This window comes from Anser cygnoides, chromosome 3 (assembly GCF_040182565.1).
Source record: "Anser cygnoides isolate HZ-2024a breed goose chromosome 3, Taihu_goose_T2T_genome, whole genome shotgun sequence".
Lineage (NCBI taxonomy): Eukaryota > Metazoa > Chordata > Aves > Anseriformes > Anatidae > Anser > Anser cygnoides.
This window is the reverse complement of record NC_089875.1, coordinates 64,066,077-64,082,574: the sequence shown is the minus strand read 5'-3', so window position 1 is coordinate 64,082,574 and position 16,498 is coordinate 64,066,077. Positions and strand designations below refer to the sequence as shown.

The 16,498-nt window shown below is 35.7% G+C and overlaps 1 protein-coding gene across 1 annotated transcript in view; it reads left to right on the top strand.

Annotated features, from left to right (window-relative positions):
* LAMA2 (laminin subunit alpha 2) overlaps positions 1–16,498 on the top strand; it is a 380,764-nt gene that overhangs the window by 256,228 nt on the left and 108,038 nt on the right. Inside the window, exons 24-30 of the mRNA XM_066993195.1 lie at positions 338–481; positions 2,833–3,012; positions 3,747–3,935; positions 4,040–4,278; positions 8,919–9,036; positions 12,994–13,128; positions 13,774–13,898. Coding sequence (XP_066849296.1) covers positions 338–481; positions 2,833–3,012; positions 3,747–3,935; positions 4,040–4,278; positions 8,919–9,036; positions 12,994–13,128; positions 13,774–13,898 — 1,130 coding nt within the window. The remainder of the gene's footprint in view (positions 1–337; positions 482–2,832; positions 3,013–3,746; positions 3,936–4,039; positions 4,279–8,918; positions 9,037–12,993; positions 13,129–13,773; positions 13,899–16,498) is intronic.

Sequence of the window (16,498 nt, the reverse complement as noted above, 5' to 3'; positions counted from 1 at the left end):
TATCACATAAATCAGTTATTGAGCTTGCCATATCCAAAGTGCCATTTGATGTTTCCATGCTTGCAGTAGTCATTAAGGAGCCAGCATCCATTGCTCAGAGTTACTCAGTGGAAACAAATGCAAATGTCTCTGTTATATTAATTTATATGTTTGCATACACATGTGACAGAAAGCTGGAAAGCTCCTTGAATATTTCCTTACACTTATGATTTAATTTTGCACCATTATTAATACTGTTCAATTTTATTTTTCTTATTATTGCATCTAAATAAGGCTTGTTCCTCATTCCCTTTCCCCCTCCCATTTTTTATTTTTTTTAATGTTCTTTCTATTCCAGGTTAACGTGGAAGGTGTCCAGTGTGACAGGTGCAAGTCTGGCACATTTGGTCTCTCTGCCAGAAACCCACTTGGCTGCAGCAGTTGCTATTGCTTTGGCCTGACTACACAGTGCAGTGAGGCAAGGGGGCTGATCCGTGTGTGGGTGAGTAGGGAACTGCTGAGCCATGTAATGCGATAATGTTGCTTCCTGCTGGCATCTTTTAGTCAGGCACTGAGAGGTAGCTAGAAAATGGCCAAACATTTAAGCAGTCATTTTCCTCTTTGTACTTTGAGAAGTGGAGAGAGTAGTATGTTCCATTAGGCAAACCGGGTCAAAGCATTAAAAGTAATTAAGTTGATGAGAAAACTAGTGATAGGGTAGCAGATGTCAAGCCAAAGTAAAGCTATTAAACCTAGGAAAGGGCAAGTTAGTTGTTTGTAGAAATTACGCATTCTAGTGCATTGTAACATAATCCCTGGTATATGATACACAGTTTACCCAGGTGTATTCAAGGGTCATAGGTACTTGTCCAGCATAGATTTTCCATAGTTCAACTAAGCAATTTATTTTCATTGCTTTTTTTAAAAATTACTATTATTTTTAAAAAAACTTACTGAATATGCTGCTATATTTAAATCTGGGAGCAGGAGGGTGTAGACCATCAGAGCAAACAAAGAGCTCTCAACCCTTGTGTGGAAAAGGGCCTTGAGACCTATGCCAGACTGTCAAGTAAGACAGACTGAATGTCTCCATTTACCTATACAGTAAGCACAAAACACACATTGAGACCACTGCTCTTCATTGCTGCTGTGCCAGCTCCTAGTTGCATTCAAACAAAAAAATTACTTGTTCAGTCCTTGCATATAGTCTGTCATATCTACATGTCAACTGTAGAGGGAATGTCTGCCTAGCGCATATCAGCCAATGCCCTGACTTGTTTCATGCACAAGCATCAATTGGATAACAATACCTTAGGGCGAATATCAAGGAGCAATCTCTTGCTAAAGGGTTCATATCTCTCGGTTGAAAGGCACCCATTCTTCTCATCATCGTTCAAGCCAATAGCACATCTTTCCTTTCCCACTGGATGAAGCAATATATAATGATCTGGCCCAGTTTTTCTCACTATTTAAGTTTTGCCAATCATATGCTGGTAGGATGGAGAGGAAAGGCTGTAAAAAGCTATTAAGTTATAAAATTTAGTCAAGTTTCATGACAGCAACAGTTTTAGAAAATTGTGCTTTGGTCTTTGTGGCAGCACAATGCAAAAAGATAATTTAAACCTCCTGATTATTTTGTGTGTCTCAGGTTCTCAGTATTTACTCTCATATTTATGCTCACATCTAAATGAGTATATGTACACATCTCATCTGGTTTTTGGAACTCTGATCTATTTCAGAAACGATTCAAAATTGTAAATTGGGTGCCAGTGGATTCTTCCACCTGCTAGTGGTTATTTCAAATGCTCTCAGGTGTCTCAAATGCCATTAGACATATTTAGACTAGTGAATGTTGTGCTATATGACATTAAGGGAAAGGCTTTCCTGAAATTCAAATTTGTTGACCACTTTCTTGATGTCTAAAATACAGTCATGGTAGGAACTCAGGAAACCTCACTTAGGGATGGCAATTGCTGGGAATGCTTCAATGCCTGGTCAGTCCATAGATGCTGATGTAAATGGAAATACCAAAATGCTTAAAGTACAGCTCAGAGCTTGGGTGATTCCTGACTACCTGATCCCTATCTCATGAACAGTCTGTTGATGGGATGACTATTAGGGATAAGATTCTGAATTAGTTTTCTTCCCTTTCCTCGCTCTTTAGGAGACAGCACTTTTGATACCATCCCTTTCTGTGATACTTTTATCTGCACAGAATTACTAAGACACTTATTACAGTTTTTGATCAAAATTAATGATTTCTGTATCATGCTATTGTGACTCAACAAGTCAAAAAAAACCTTACAAATATCTACATAGCATCCTTATGTTTTTTATTAGATCTGAATTTAGTTGCATAAACCCTGAGCCCTCACTGTCTGCATTAATCATAGAACACTTAGCTTGACTATTGCATAAAAGTACAAAGGGATCAGATGCTGTGTTCTGCAAAACCTAGTGATGTATATTAAGTGTTGGTGAGAAGTATGCTTCATTGTAATGTATGTTTCTCACACTCTGAACAAAGGAGACCCAAGACTGAAATAGCACTATGAAAATCCCATTAATAAAATTAATTGGATCAGTCACTAATAAAACTATTTCAAACAGTGCTAGTACATTCTTTGTCAACATGAGGACAGGATGCAAAAGGCTTGAGGGAGAAGTCATTATTAACACCCTTTCTCCATTTCTGAAGGAGTAATAAGACTGGTTTTTGACAAATGGCTCATGATGTGAAATGACATTCCTTAGCAATATTTTTTTGAGTTAAAATTTAAAGACTAACAGTGATATTCTTTCATGGGGAAAAACAGTTTTGATTTTCTTCTTGATTCTTTTGAACATGCATAGGTGACCTTGAAGCCAGAGCAAATGGTTCTGCCACTGGTGGATGAAAACCTTCAGAACAGCACTCTTTCAGGGATTGCATTCCAGCCTCCTGAAATAGTAGCAAATATAGAGCAGGTGATGCAAGTTCTCCGTTCAGAACCTGTTTACTGGAGACTTCCAGAGCAGTTTGAAGGACAAAAGGTAAACATTAGATTCCACTGAATACTGACATGGTTTTACATATTATTGTATTATATATTTGTGTTTCACAATACCTTTTTTTTCCCTTCCACTGGGCACAGTAGAAAGTACCTGTCTCCATTACCATGGAAATCTGTAAGTCTGTAACAAACGCTATTTTAAAATAGGTATTCACATGTACTATTTTCTACAGGATAGATTTTCTCATAAAAACCTTAATTAAAAAAATAAGCTTCATTAACTAATATAACTCTCTTGTAACTTTTTGTTTCTTTCCATTTTAAGATAAAATGCCAGATCTTTGTAAGTCACGGAGGAGAAAATGACTGAAATAAACCTTCTTTTGAAGGTTATTATTATGCACCTCTGTATTTGTTTTATTTTGTACTTTTTATACTTCTTGGTTTGGCTTAGGAGTGTTTAGATATTCCTTTTTCTAAACACAAACTTTTGGGAGCACTAAGACAGACAAAAAGAAATAGCTAACACTTGTTTTTTTTGTTGTTGTTTAGTACAATGTGTGGTACAATGACAAATTGATGATGGGTATTTTTGAACACAGCCCTTATTCCCAGATAGTTCCCCAAGCACGTACTGCTATTTTATGCTACACATGCATTCATCAGATTGTGTACAGGTGCAGAGTGTATCTATCTTCTACGCATACCCAGGAATTTATTTTTAGCTAACTGGAAATGAGATTTCTTTTTGTACTTTGTGTTTTGCTTTGTTAGCTGACTGCTTATGGAGGGAAACTGAAATATACAATCTACTTTGAAGCACGAGAAGAAACAGGTTTTACTACTTATTACCCCCAAGTGATCATCAGAGGTGGCCCTCCCACCCATACAAGAATTATTGTCCGGCATATGGCAGCCCCTCTGATTGGGCAGCTGACAAGGCATGAGATAGAGATGACAGAGGTAATGCTTCTATCTATCTGTTTTTTTTCCATAACATAGGCAATTGTTTCTTTTTAATACTGTTAATAATTATAGAATTATCTGTGTTTGTATCTGTCTTTCAGCATGAATGGGAATATTATGGTGATGACCAAAGAGGAAGAAACACTGTGCCCTGGGAATATTATCATGATAACCCAGCAGTCAATAGGACGGTGTCCCAGGCAGATTTCACCTGGAAACATTATGGAGATGACTCAAGACCAAATAGAGCTGTATCCCGGGAAGACTTCCTGAATGTGTTGTATGATGTTCATTACATTCTTATTAAGGCTACTCATGGCAATATCATGAGGCAGAGCAGGTAACTGTTTCATGCAATGGTCTGAAATAGTGCAGTGGTCACAGATAAAGTGATAGAGCTTCCCAACAGAATTTTTATTCAAAACTTAAGCAGTTACTAGATGAACAGGAGTTAGCATTCAGCTTAGCAGAAGATGGTGGAGAGGGGGATTTTATCTGATAGAAAATATAAATCATAATAGGCAAATGAAAACTTCATTTTCAGGATCCTTGAAGAGAAAACGCGTGTAAGTAGACATCTTGAAACAATTCCAAAGTATTGTTATAAATATTCACTTTTTGAAAAGATGCTGTAATTAAATGTAAATGTTAGCGTATGAAGGTTTTTTTTTTTCTTGCAAGTTGGAACTGAAATAAATAGTCAAAGAGGAACAGAGTGTGCCTTTAATGAAATGGTACTTAATCAAATATATTAGGAGCAGATAAACTCAGTATTTTCTTCTCAGTTTAATCATTAGTAAGTCAGATGATGAAATAAAGAGAATGCTTACTAAATTTGAAGTGAACATGAAATTAGGAAGCAATATAAACATCAGATAGCAATATAAGAGGCATAATACAAAAATCTGGCTGCAGTCTAAAGGTTAACTATAAGTGTTTATACTTTGAAAGGAGTAGTCAATTGAACAAAATATGTGAACAAGGAACAACTGCTAAATTACCTATTCTTCAAAGAAGGTCTGTTGTTTGCAGCGTATTGCCAGATGTACATGATTCTGTAATAATATGCTTATTGAGAAATGCAAATATTCTACCTGGATGTATAAACAGGAACATTCTGCAAAGTGCAAAGAATTAATCTTTTAATTACAGCCACCACTAAAAAAGTCTAAGCATCCGGCTTTGAAAAAATGATTAAAGCATTTAGAGGAGAACAGTGAATATCATCAGAGGTCAGAAAATGTGACCTGTGAGAGAAGATGTAAAGAACCACATTTATTCAGAAATTAGAATCTGCCTTAAGATGTATAAAATGTTGTCACAAAGAGAAAGAAAAGAATCAGTTCTCTGTTGCCATGGTGGGTGAGTTAAAAAAAGAAATGAGCTTGAACTTCATCTGGAAAGATTTACATTAGACATGAAAGAAAACTTTCTGGGGGTAAAGAAGTTCTGGAATAGGTTGTATAAACTATTCCTAAAAGTTTTTGATAATAAAATCACAATGGCCTTTGCAAGAAAATAATAATAATAATAATAATAGCAAGGACACAGGAATAACTGGAGATAAACTCCAAAGGTCTCCAGAGGTCCTTTTTATAATTCTATCATGAAAGTGATAGGCTAAAATCATTTCTATATTTCTACGTTACAAGCATGTCTGTAATAACATGCACTTTGACGTTTATGAGAGTGAATAGTAGGGGCACGTATAATGCAGCTTTGTATGACAACAAACATAAAGAAGCGTATATATATCCAACTTGCACTGGGTCAATACTAAGTATTAACAACAGATGCCATAAATGTTTTGCATTGATCTCATTTATTTTTGGCATAGTCCTTTTAGGATATTGTATTACAAGTACAAGGAATTCTTATGGAAAGAGGTATGTAAGTAACTCCAATGTGACATGGAAAATTTGAGAAGCATTATCCATGTTTTGGGTCTGTTTCTGCACACCCTTCCCTTTGTGTACTACAGATCCTAATTCAGCTGTGGAAGAAGAAGCTGAACGCTATCCCGGCTCAAGCACTGTAATCAAAGTTACTAAAATGAAATTCCATTTTCATAATTTTGTTCTGAGATGTATATAATCATCGTATCATGTCTGATCTACACCTGCATTGTTATACGCCACCAGTTTATCAAGCCTACCTAGTAATGAGGCATTTAACGGAACAGAATGACTTCTGTTTTAGAGCAGGTCTGCAGGGTGGCACTTAGAGAACTAAAATGTATTTTTACAGCATCACATTTCACAATGTAACATTTTATATGACAGCAGAACTTAGTGAAGAGTTCAGCTGTTCTCTCTGACAACTCTCCATCTGAAGTCATAACCTCACATACAATAATATGTTTGATTTTGGAGGTGGTTATGTTACAACAGATTTTTATGATTTCTGTCTAGTTACATAGGTAATACTCATCACATGGCATCTGAGACTATAAGTAGAAAATATGCATCTCTAGTGCATTATTGTTTTTTTCAAGTTAGTACCTTGAATTATTTAAAAGGAAGTTTTGCTTAAGACCACAAAGTAAATTCCCCAAAATGTTCATAAAGGTTAGTGGGATATTAGCTTGAATAAGAATTGCAGGCTTTTATTAAAAATAGGCTGAGACTCTCTAAAGACAATATTTAAGCATGTGCTCAACTTTAAACATATGTTTGAATTAAATGACTTACAATAAAACATTTGTTTAAATAGTGTGTGTTATGCAGGTTTATAAACTGCTAAAATTTCTCTTTCTACCTGACTGTATGTAGTGGAAAAGTATAAGGCAAGGAAAACTGGGATGGCATTAAGAAAATACCATATATTAAGTCCTTTTAATTTTTTAAGTGTGTTGATAATGTCTTAATTTCAATTTCAGAGTTTAAAAGATGCAGATAAATGACAAGCTATAGGAAAAGCATTTAAAAGTAGAGCAGTGGCAGGTGACAGAAAAATAAAAATAGCCTAGTTCTGGTGTTAGTTATATAGCTTAGCAGCAATGCTAATGTTTTGGGCTTTTTTTTCTTTCTTCAAAGCTGCAGCATTACTAGTGATTTAGAGATTTCTGCTCAGAATCCAAAGCCAAACATTTTTGTCCTATAGTGTTCATTTTGTTGCCCTCATTTTCACATTCACCACTCTAAATTGAAACATTTCTTTTATTAGATTTTGTTTTGCTTTGCAGGCAACTGGGCTGTGATAATAAATTAGTTTCAATTGGAAGTATGCTTTCAATTTGACTGTGAATTATTTCAATATCCCTGACACTGATCAGATAGCAGTTGCTAGACTGCTTCCTATTAGACATGTTCCAAGAATCAGCCAAGCCTGACCTTCCTTAAGTAACATTTTCACACAAACAACATGTAGCTTTGTGGTCCCAGAGTATATTATTATGTAAATTCAGCTTCTGACAGTAAATAGTTTTTCTGCAGCACACAGACTATTGTCTGAGCCTTGAAGGTGATGTGGAGGCACGTTTCATTTTGTTTCTCTATTAAATGTACAGAGATTTCAATGTATGCTTGCATTGACACATCAGATCTAAATGTTTTTGCCCTCTTTATTTTCAGTTTTCTGTTTTGATCTGGTTTTGTTTATTTGTGTGTTTTTTTTTTTTCAATTTCCCTGCTCCACTGAACCCCTTTCTTCAAGTGGTAAGAAGAGAGCACAGGGTTAACGTTACTAGATGACTGGGGGGTTTTGCTTTGACACAAGGTATTAAAAGGTATAGTTCTGCTCACCTACATTCAATCACAAAACTCCCCAGCAGTGAGCTTTTGCTTTTCCTACAGTCATCCTGACATCGGTGCCTATGGGCTGATGTGCAGAACAGTGCCACGGTAGCTCAGTAATCAAGTTTGGGGAGTAAATGAGCAGGCTATGAGCATGAACAGAAGATGAGCATTTCTGTGACTTTCTGGGCATTAACCCTATGCACAGACACTTGATGAAAAGATTGTAGCAGCATTATGTATGATTATTCAGCTAGCTATTCACATATTCTTCAACATTTTCTCTTAGGTTGGCATTTTATTTGAAGCTTTAAAATTTTACACTATTCTAACCTCCTTATTTATCAAAAACTTGTAGGGGTTTCAGATCACAATATTCATTTAAACAAATTAACAAACCCCAAAATAAAGAAGTAAGCTAAAAGAACAACACTGGGGTCAATTAGGATTAAGTGTATTTCATTAAAGCCCTGTATGTCAGGTCAGCATGCATGCTGGAAAGACAGGGAGTGGCTGGGGGGCAATGATATCGTTATCAAAGCAAATAAATATTTCAAAGGTTAGTGTTGGATGCTCTGCCATGAAATATAACCATTTCTGATAATGCCGGATGCCTTTGTGGTAGGATTTTTTGTTTGCTTTAAATTGTTTATATATCTAGATGATCCTAAGAAAAAATGGATATCTGGCTACAGCTCTTCCTGCAAAGAAAGACAAACGAAATCCGCATTTTGAAGACTGCTCTAGAGCTTGCTAGACTGGTTTAGTTGCAGGGGATAGATTTTTTAAATAGTTTCCTCATTAAAAGATCATGTAGTGAACAATTTTATTGCTGTACCTCTGAGTATCATGAATTGGAACTGCATTTAGTATGCAACTTCGGTTTCTTAATGAGTCCCTCTGAATGAAGAATCAGATTTGAGCTGTTGTTAATAGTTTCACTGAAAAGAGATTTAAAAAAAAAAAAAAGTAGAATCAATTAGAAAAGAAAAGTTATTTAATTGATTGTCTGGAAATGGACAGTGAGGCTGGAGGTGCTGATAGCTTTGCTATTTCCTTAGGAAGAGCAAAAATAGTGTTTTATCTCCTGTAGATGAAGAAGTCTACAGACAGCTAAATAAGTCCATGTTCCACCATGCTAGCTGACTATGAACTAACTGGTTTTGAGTTAGTGCTTCATTACTCTTATTAGAGATATTTACTCCTCCACTCTTTCTGTTTTTTTTGGTTTTTTTTTTTTTTTCAGGATTTCTGAGATCTCAATGGAAGTTGCTGAAGGTGGCACTGTGTCTGGAATGACTCCTCAGGCTTACTTGATCGAGCAATGTGTCTGCCCACAGGGTTATTCTGGTTTGTCTTGTGAGGTACAGTAGTAAACTTCCAGTAAAAGTCTTTATGCTTTTTGTTTTCCATTGATTAGTAAGATGTGATAAGCAATTAGAGAATATATGCACCATTTTATCATGACCATGATTCACAGCGTCTGTAGAGAAAAACAAAACACAAGAAGCTTTTATGTCCAATAATAATAAATTCTATAAATTATTGATTCCTGTAAGTAAACTACAAATTAACATTGGTAATAATGAATAATTAAAGGTTACATACTACTTATTTATAAAAATTTAATGATCTGTCAATTGAATGAAATTCAGAAAACAAAGTATAACTATAAACTTGGAAACAAAAAAATATATAAATAAAAGATTGTTATTAAAATTGTGGAATCAAGCAATAAAAACATACCCATGCAGAATTTTGAAATTCCCTTTTATAAAGGTTTCCAGATTTTTCAGTTTGCCTTGCCTGTTATTTCAATTCCCATGTAAAGTTTTTTTAAGGCTTTATGATTGATTGAAATATTTTATTTTGAAAAATAAAAAAACAGCATTTAAATTTGATTTCTTAATTTTTGCACTATAATGAATAACTCAAATAGCAAAAGAAATAAATAAAAAGAAAAGCGATTGCAAAACAAAAACCTGAAATAGTGCATTCTGAGCAGCTGGTCAAAAAGGTCATAATTTAGAACCTGTAAATTCATCATATTTATCTTTCTCCTTGAAAGTGTTACAGTCACATTCCTTTGTGTGCCAACACTAATAAGATTAAAAGATGCCCACTTTGTTCTTATTTTGCATGCTGCTTAAGTGCCCAAAACAGCAAATACCTTAAGACTGGAGATGAGATCCATGCTGTCACATCTGCACTTCATGAAATAAGCTTCATGGAAAATGTTTTCAAAGCTTTAGCCAATATCTACTGCTCATGTTCAAACTTTCAGTTTTCTGAAAGCTTGTGATTTGTCCAAGTGTATTTATGAAAATACATAGGACCGCTGTGACCTGGCAGATACCCTTTCACTTTACTCCCCTCAAATATTATTTTTCCAGTGCTTTTATGAGGTTCCCATAACAAGATCTTGCTCAGTCCATACACATTCTTTTAAGAAGGAGCAAAAATTCTGGAACGTGGTCCAAGTAGTGCGTTTTGCTTTATTCTTAGAAGTAGTCAAACCACTGTCCCCTAAAAGAAAATAAAATAGAACTGATACTAATAAAAACTTTTGTCCTGAACAGTTGAAGTTTGGTAAATATCTAAGTCATTGAACACCAGGAAAAAATTGGTGGTCAACTGAGTGAACTTGGTGCTTCTTGTACATATGCTATATTTATTTTTTACTTATCTAAATATTTTCATGCTGAAAATTACATTTCAGAAATTCCCAAGTTTTATAGAAAATCATTTGGCTTGTGTGCTTTGTAAAATGTCTTATAATAGGTACCATAGAAAGAGTTTAAGATGTGTAAACCTCTGACTGCAGAATAGAAGTTAATTAATGTTTATGACTGTGTGTGCTCCTGATGATGGGCCTTGCAGTTGCTGTGTGTGCAAAACAGCATGTTTACGTTATTTAAGCAGTACCAGAAATTCCAAATGCTTTTGTTGCTAGGTGGAGGTAGCAGGGAGCAACACCTTGAGTATTCTCAGTCAAAATCCCTCAGCCATCCTGACTGAACAGGATCTTGTAAAGGGTTCCCCAGAACCAGCAACAGCAGAAAATTTGGAGTAAGGAAATCAAGGGAAAATGCACTGTTACATTTCAGATGTTGTGCAGAACTGTTTTATGCAGCAAATGAGGCAACAGGAACAGTGAGTTCATAGGAAATGTGTGAAAGGAAATTAATGAAGGCATTTTCTCTGCATGCTTTTTGGGTAAGAGCATATACCTGAATGTATGTAAATATACATATATGAGAAAATAATGCTTCAGCAGTTGCTCAGAAGTACAGTTGTTTGGTTTAAATTACTGTAACAAACTACATTTTCCAAGGAAAATATATGATAATGTAATTAGAACTTTATTTTAATTCACACCAGGGGCTAGAATAAATGTCTCAGTTGCAACCTTTGTACTTCATGCTTAATTGTGTAATCTTCACATGCTCATAGCTTAGTTTATTTTTAGTGTGCTTAGTGAAGGTTGTGGTGTGTTCTGTGAAGGTTTATCTAATTTCAACAGGGGAAAAAAATACCTGATATCCAGACATCTTTAAGCAAATGCTAACATAAATAGATAACGTATCTATTTCATGGTTTGTCCTGTAATGTCTGTAATTTCATTGTGAGGACATTTATATCCTTTTTCTTTTAATCTGGAAGCAGGCTGATAAAACAGTGGTAAGAGTTTCCCTGATGGCTACTTCTGAAACACCTCCAAACTATTAATGAAAAACAGTCTATTACTTCATCTTTTGTCTATGTCCTGTTTCATCTCAGAAATGCTTAGATCAAAATAGGTGACAGGAATGTCAATTGCATATCTGAAAAAAAAAATTAGATTTGTTTGAGGATGTACCATATATTTATACCCTGATCCTTAAGTCACTCAGAACTTGTCAATCTGTGCTACGTTCCATTTTATATTTGGACAACAGCTCCTTTGGGAATGGAGAGGGGAGAAAAATTAAGAAATTATAGTAAGAAACAAAATTACTTTCATATATGAGATTATTTATCTAAATTGGAATTCTTCACAAACCATGGAAAAGCAGATAGACAGTTTTTATGTTTCAGGGATCTTAATGTAGTCTAAGTCAAAATAAAGGGAAAAAGCTGAAGTAAGTTAGATTACTTTCCATATGATTCTAAAGAAAATAATTGTGTTTATGCTCTTTCCATAACTTACTCCTGGATGTTTTGGCAGTGATTATAAAACTGTCAGAGAGGTATTGTATGAATAGAATCTAGCATGTCAGGCAGTGCTTGACTGGAGAATCCAGCTTTTGATAATAAAAAGTTACTTACTCCAGGTTCTTTTTTGTTTATTTTGCATCCCTTTTACTGCTTTGTGAAAAGGTGTACTACTCACACTGTCCAAAAAGCACAAAATTAGGTCAAGAGTAGGAAATGACCGCATTCACAGGCTCCTAGCACCACTAGGTGGTGGGGTTTATATATGGGATAAGTGACTTGTCTGTCTTATCCCTAATGATCTTATCCCTAATGGTCTGAACTATCAAAATGGTCCTGTTTCTATTTTTATGCTGCTGTAGCTGTGTGCTTTCTGGGAAACATGTAGACACTTTGATACATTTCCATAATAAGCCTGAAATAAAGATCAAGTGCTGGATTTTGCATGTGTCAACTTTGCTAGTAATTTTGGGGTTGCTTTTAGAATTTTACTGCCAAATTTGGGTAGGGGGCACTCAGTGATAGATAAATATGATTTGGAGCTAATAGTCTCTAGACATGGAAAACCTTTAATATTTTGAATTCTCTACTTTTATAGACTTTACATTATATAGCTATAAATAATGCAGCCATGCAGCCATTTTTTTGATTATTGTCATTCGGCTTTTGCTTGTTATCCATCAGGCAGTATGTAGGCAGATATTAGCTTGTCAAACCTGAAAAACTCACCAAGGGTGAAGAAAACAGAATCATCGTGCTTGCTCTCCACAGTCCATGCAAAAAAATTATGTTGAAAACAAACCTTATTCTTAAGAAATGAAAGGAAGGATGTTTGATGCACAGTGAGAACAGTAAGGTGTTCGGCATTTGAATGAAAGGTCTCAAGCTGTAATATGAAAAGCCTGGTACCAATGGAGTGCTCCAGGGATTTTTCAGCAATGTTTCCAATTAGGGCTGGCTCTTTTTATCTGTAAAGTGCTGTATATTGTTTGTAACACAGCTGGAAGCCTGTCAGGTTCTTTTCACAACTTGTAAAAACTGGTGATTGGAAAGATGAGCTTGCAATGCTTCCTATACCCAGTCCACTCTGTAATGATCTGTTTTCTTCTGCATCTTTTTTATTGTAGTCATGCTCTCCAGGATTTTATAGGCTTCCAACCTCACATGCAGGAAGAACACCTGGTCAGTCCTTAGGTGCCTGTGTTGTGTGTCAATGTCATGGACACAGTACTATGTGTGACCCTGAAACATCAGTTTGTCAGGTATTACATTTCTGAATTTGTGCACTAGGTTAAACTTAATGTAAAATTCATAAGCTGTGTAGCTGGACCAAATTAAAATAAAGGATGTTATTTTAATCCAATTTTACATAAATTGCTCTAAAAGTTACTGGACCAAAAGAAGCAAACTGTCTACCCTTAAAGTTTTCCATTCTGATTTTCTGGGGTTAAGATTATGCGGTAATTTTTTGCCTCTGAATTACTATTTGTATAAAAAGAAAAATTAAAACCTGCAAACTAAAGGTACATGTGTCTTGCAATAAACATAATGCTGCTCTTAAGGGCAGGAATACACTTGACCTGATACAGTAAGACTGAATTTTAATCTATTATTTCCGCTGCTTTGGTGTCTGGAACAGAGAAGAGAAGAAGGGATGAATGGGTTAAAAAATTCCTTAGGATTCATCTTGCTAGCTACAGGCCTTCATTCTTTCACTGTGTAAGCCCATATGTAACACAGCATGCCTTTGATAGATGCTTAAAGCAAGCAGTCCCACTGCGAATCGTATCAGGGAGAAAAAAATTATGAATCTCAATTCATTTGAATCCCTGAGGTTGGGAACAAAATGTTGTCTGCTTTCTTGTAATTATCAAATACAGCTTTCATTCTGGCTCCTTTCTCTGCAGGATTGTCAGCACAATACTGCTGGTCCCCACTGTGAGAGATGTGCGTTGGGATTTTACGGCATTGTCCGAGGCTCTCCGGAGGACTGTCAGCCTTGTGCTTGTCCCCTGTCCATTTCCAGCAACAAGTAAGCAAGAAAACTCACAACAAAGAGTTTACCTTTCCAGTAAACAACAATTTAATTTTGGGCTTACTGTGTCCTCTTTCAGATGGCTACAGGAGGACTGTATCACACAGAGCCATACTAAAAAGTTTTGTATCTACTTCTGCTAATTGGTCTTCCTTTAAAAGTCAGAAATTGCTCCCTTGCTAATTTGTGATGAATAAATTAATAAGTGGTAGAAAATGCAATACTCAACAGATAATGAATATGTGTTATAAAGGTATTCTCACAAATGAAGCTAGAGAAGAACTCAAATACAATATGGCCACAAGGGAGCTGTAAAAAGTCTTATGCTCATATATTATGTTGGTATAAATGTATTACAGTGCCTTTCTTGCTCCACTGTGGAATTTATTGATTCCTTATTTAATGTTACATGAGTTTTAGGCAATTTGTGAAAGATAGAATAATTTAAAAGCAATATAGTTATTGCAGCATAAATTTTGTTGGTTGCTTTATGCTAATGAGCCTTGCTATGATGTCTCTGCATGTGTTCCCAACAGATGATACTTTAGCACTTGAGATTTGTTCGTGGTTTTGCTGGGAAGTTCTAAATGGTATTTGGAATCATACCACAGTACTGCTCTAAAAAGGGTTGTGTTTCAGGATTGTTCTCTTGAAAGGTTGGAAGTGTTCCTTAAAATCATTTTGTCTGTGTTTTGTCTGACCTTTAGGATGTTATTGGGAGTATTTCAGCCAGTATATCTAAGAGGTTTTTTCTTCTCTCTTCTTCATTTTATCATTTTGAAGTGGTTTTTGAAGGACGGCATTCCTTTTGCAAACAACAGTAACTAAATACTTTGTGATCTTTTATCCAAAGCAAGTGTTTTTAAGAGAACTTCCAAACCTCATAAATACCAAGCTGAGAACAGCCAAAACAATTATAAAAAGAGATAAAAGAAATATCCTTTATTTCAGAAAATTAGAAAGTGGTCTAAAATGGGCAGATTTAGATTAGACATAAGGAAAAAAATCTTTATTCTGAGGGTAGTGAGGCCCTGGCACAGGTTGCCCAGAGAATCTGTTCCCCATCCCTGGGGGGTGTTCAAGGCCATTCTGGATGGAGCTTTGGGCTACCTGGTCTAGAGGGAGGTGTCTCTGCCCATGGCAGGGGGGTTGGAACTAGATGGTCTTTTAAGGTCCCTTCCAACCCAAACCATATTATGATGCTATAATACTATGACTACAGATTTTTCTGTTGTGTTTGGTTTTGTTTGTTTGTTTGTTTGTTTGTTTGTTTTTCACAAGCATGTTTTCTGCTATGGCTTAGTTATTCATTCTATTTACTGATGTCAACAAAGGACATTCAAATTGCTAAGAATAAGATCATCCAAGCTTCTCAGCTTTGCAGATTAGCCAATACACAGGAAAACATTTTGTTACTAACTAGCAGCAGGAAGTGCTGAAAATACCTCTTAATTTTTTTATTTTTTATTTTTTTTTATGTTCTGGGATTTAAGAACCTTTGGTTGCCCAGAAATGCAGATGGTAGATTGGAAAATGAGGAGGACTATCCACCTGGGTGGTTATGGCACTCAGCTACAAGAATTTAGATTTATTCTCAAATTTGTGCTCCAGAAATCACTTCATTGTTTTGTCTAAAAGCTAACTTAAAACACAAGAAATTGGTGTTTCTGAAATGCTCTACAGTTGAGAAATGTGTGGACTCCAAGCAGTGTGTTTGTCCTGGGTGAGCACTCATATTGCTGAGCTGCCTCAGGAAGGGAGGAGAGTAAGCAAAGCACCTGCTCCACTGTCTGCATGAGAGTTTATGTTGCCAGAGCCTTTTATATCATGCTCTTGTAAAGAGGCTTTTTTGTTTAAAAGCCCTTGTAGGAGATGGATGAATAACACCTATTCTGAGCTTAGTAGATACACTTAATCATGGGATAGTCATCCAGTTTCTTTGCACTTGTCAAGAAAAGGTACAGATCTGAGCATGTCCAGAAACAGAACTGCTAATTTTTTTAGGGCTTGATTCAGATGTCTCTAGACATGAGGGATGGGCTTACTACCCCTGTAGCTGTAGCCATCAACAATTTATGTGCCTGTAGAGTCAGTGAAGAGAGAAGACTTAAGAAAACTATGCAACTCACCTATAACAGCAGGAAACCACCATTGCAGAGGGGGAAGAGGAGGAAGTGTTTTGGATGTGTATACCTGTCTGTACATCTCCATATTTCCATCTCTAATAGAAGATTCCTGAACAGCTGGCTTAGACTACATGCCTAACTAGGTGGGATAGGTCCATTCCATAAAGCTATGTTATTAGGTGGAAAATGAAAGTGTCACATGTTGGATTTGTGGAAAATGAAGGTATCACACGTTGGATTTGTGTGCGCTGTGCAGCTTAGTGAAAATTCTTCAAGATCCTACTAAGGAAAAAAAATCAAAGTACATGCAAGTGTTGTATGGTACTTGAATAATCATAACCTGCATGAAACACAGATAGCTAATGAGCCATCTCATTAGCTTCTTATTATCTTCACTGACATGATAATATATATGAATGTGTGGTGCAGTTATTTTTATTTATGAACTTTTACAGAACTCCATTAAGGTTT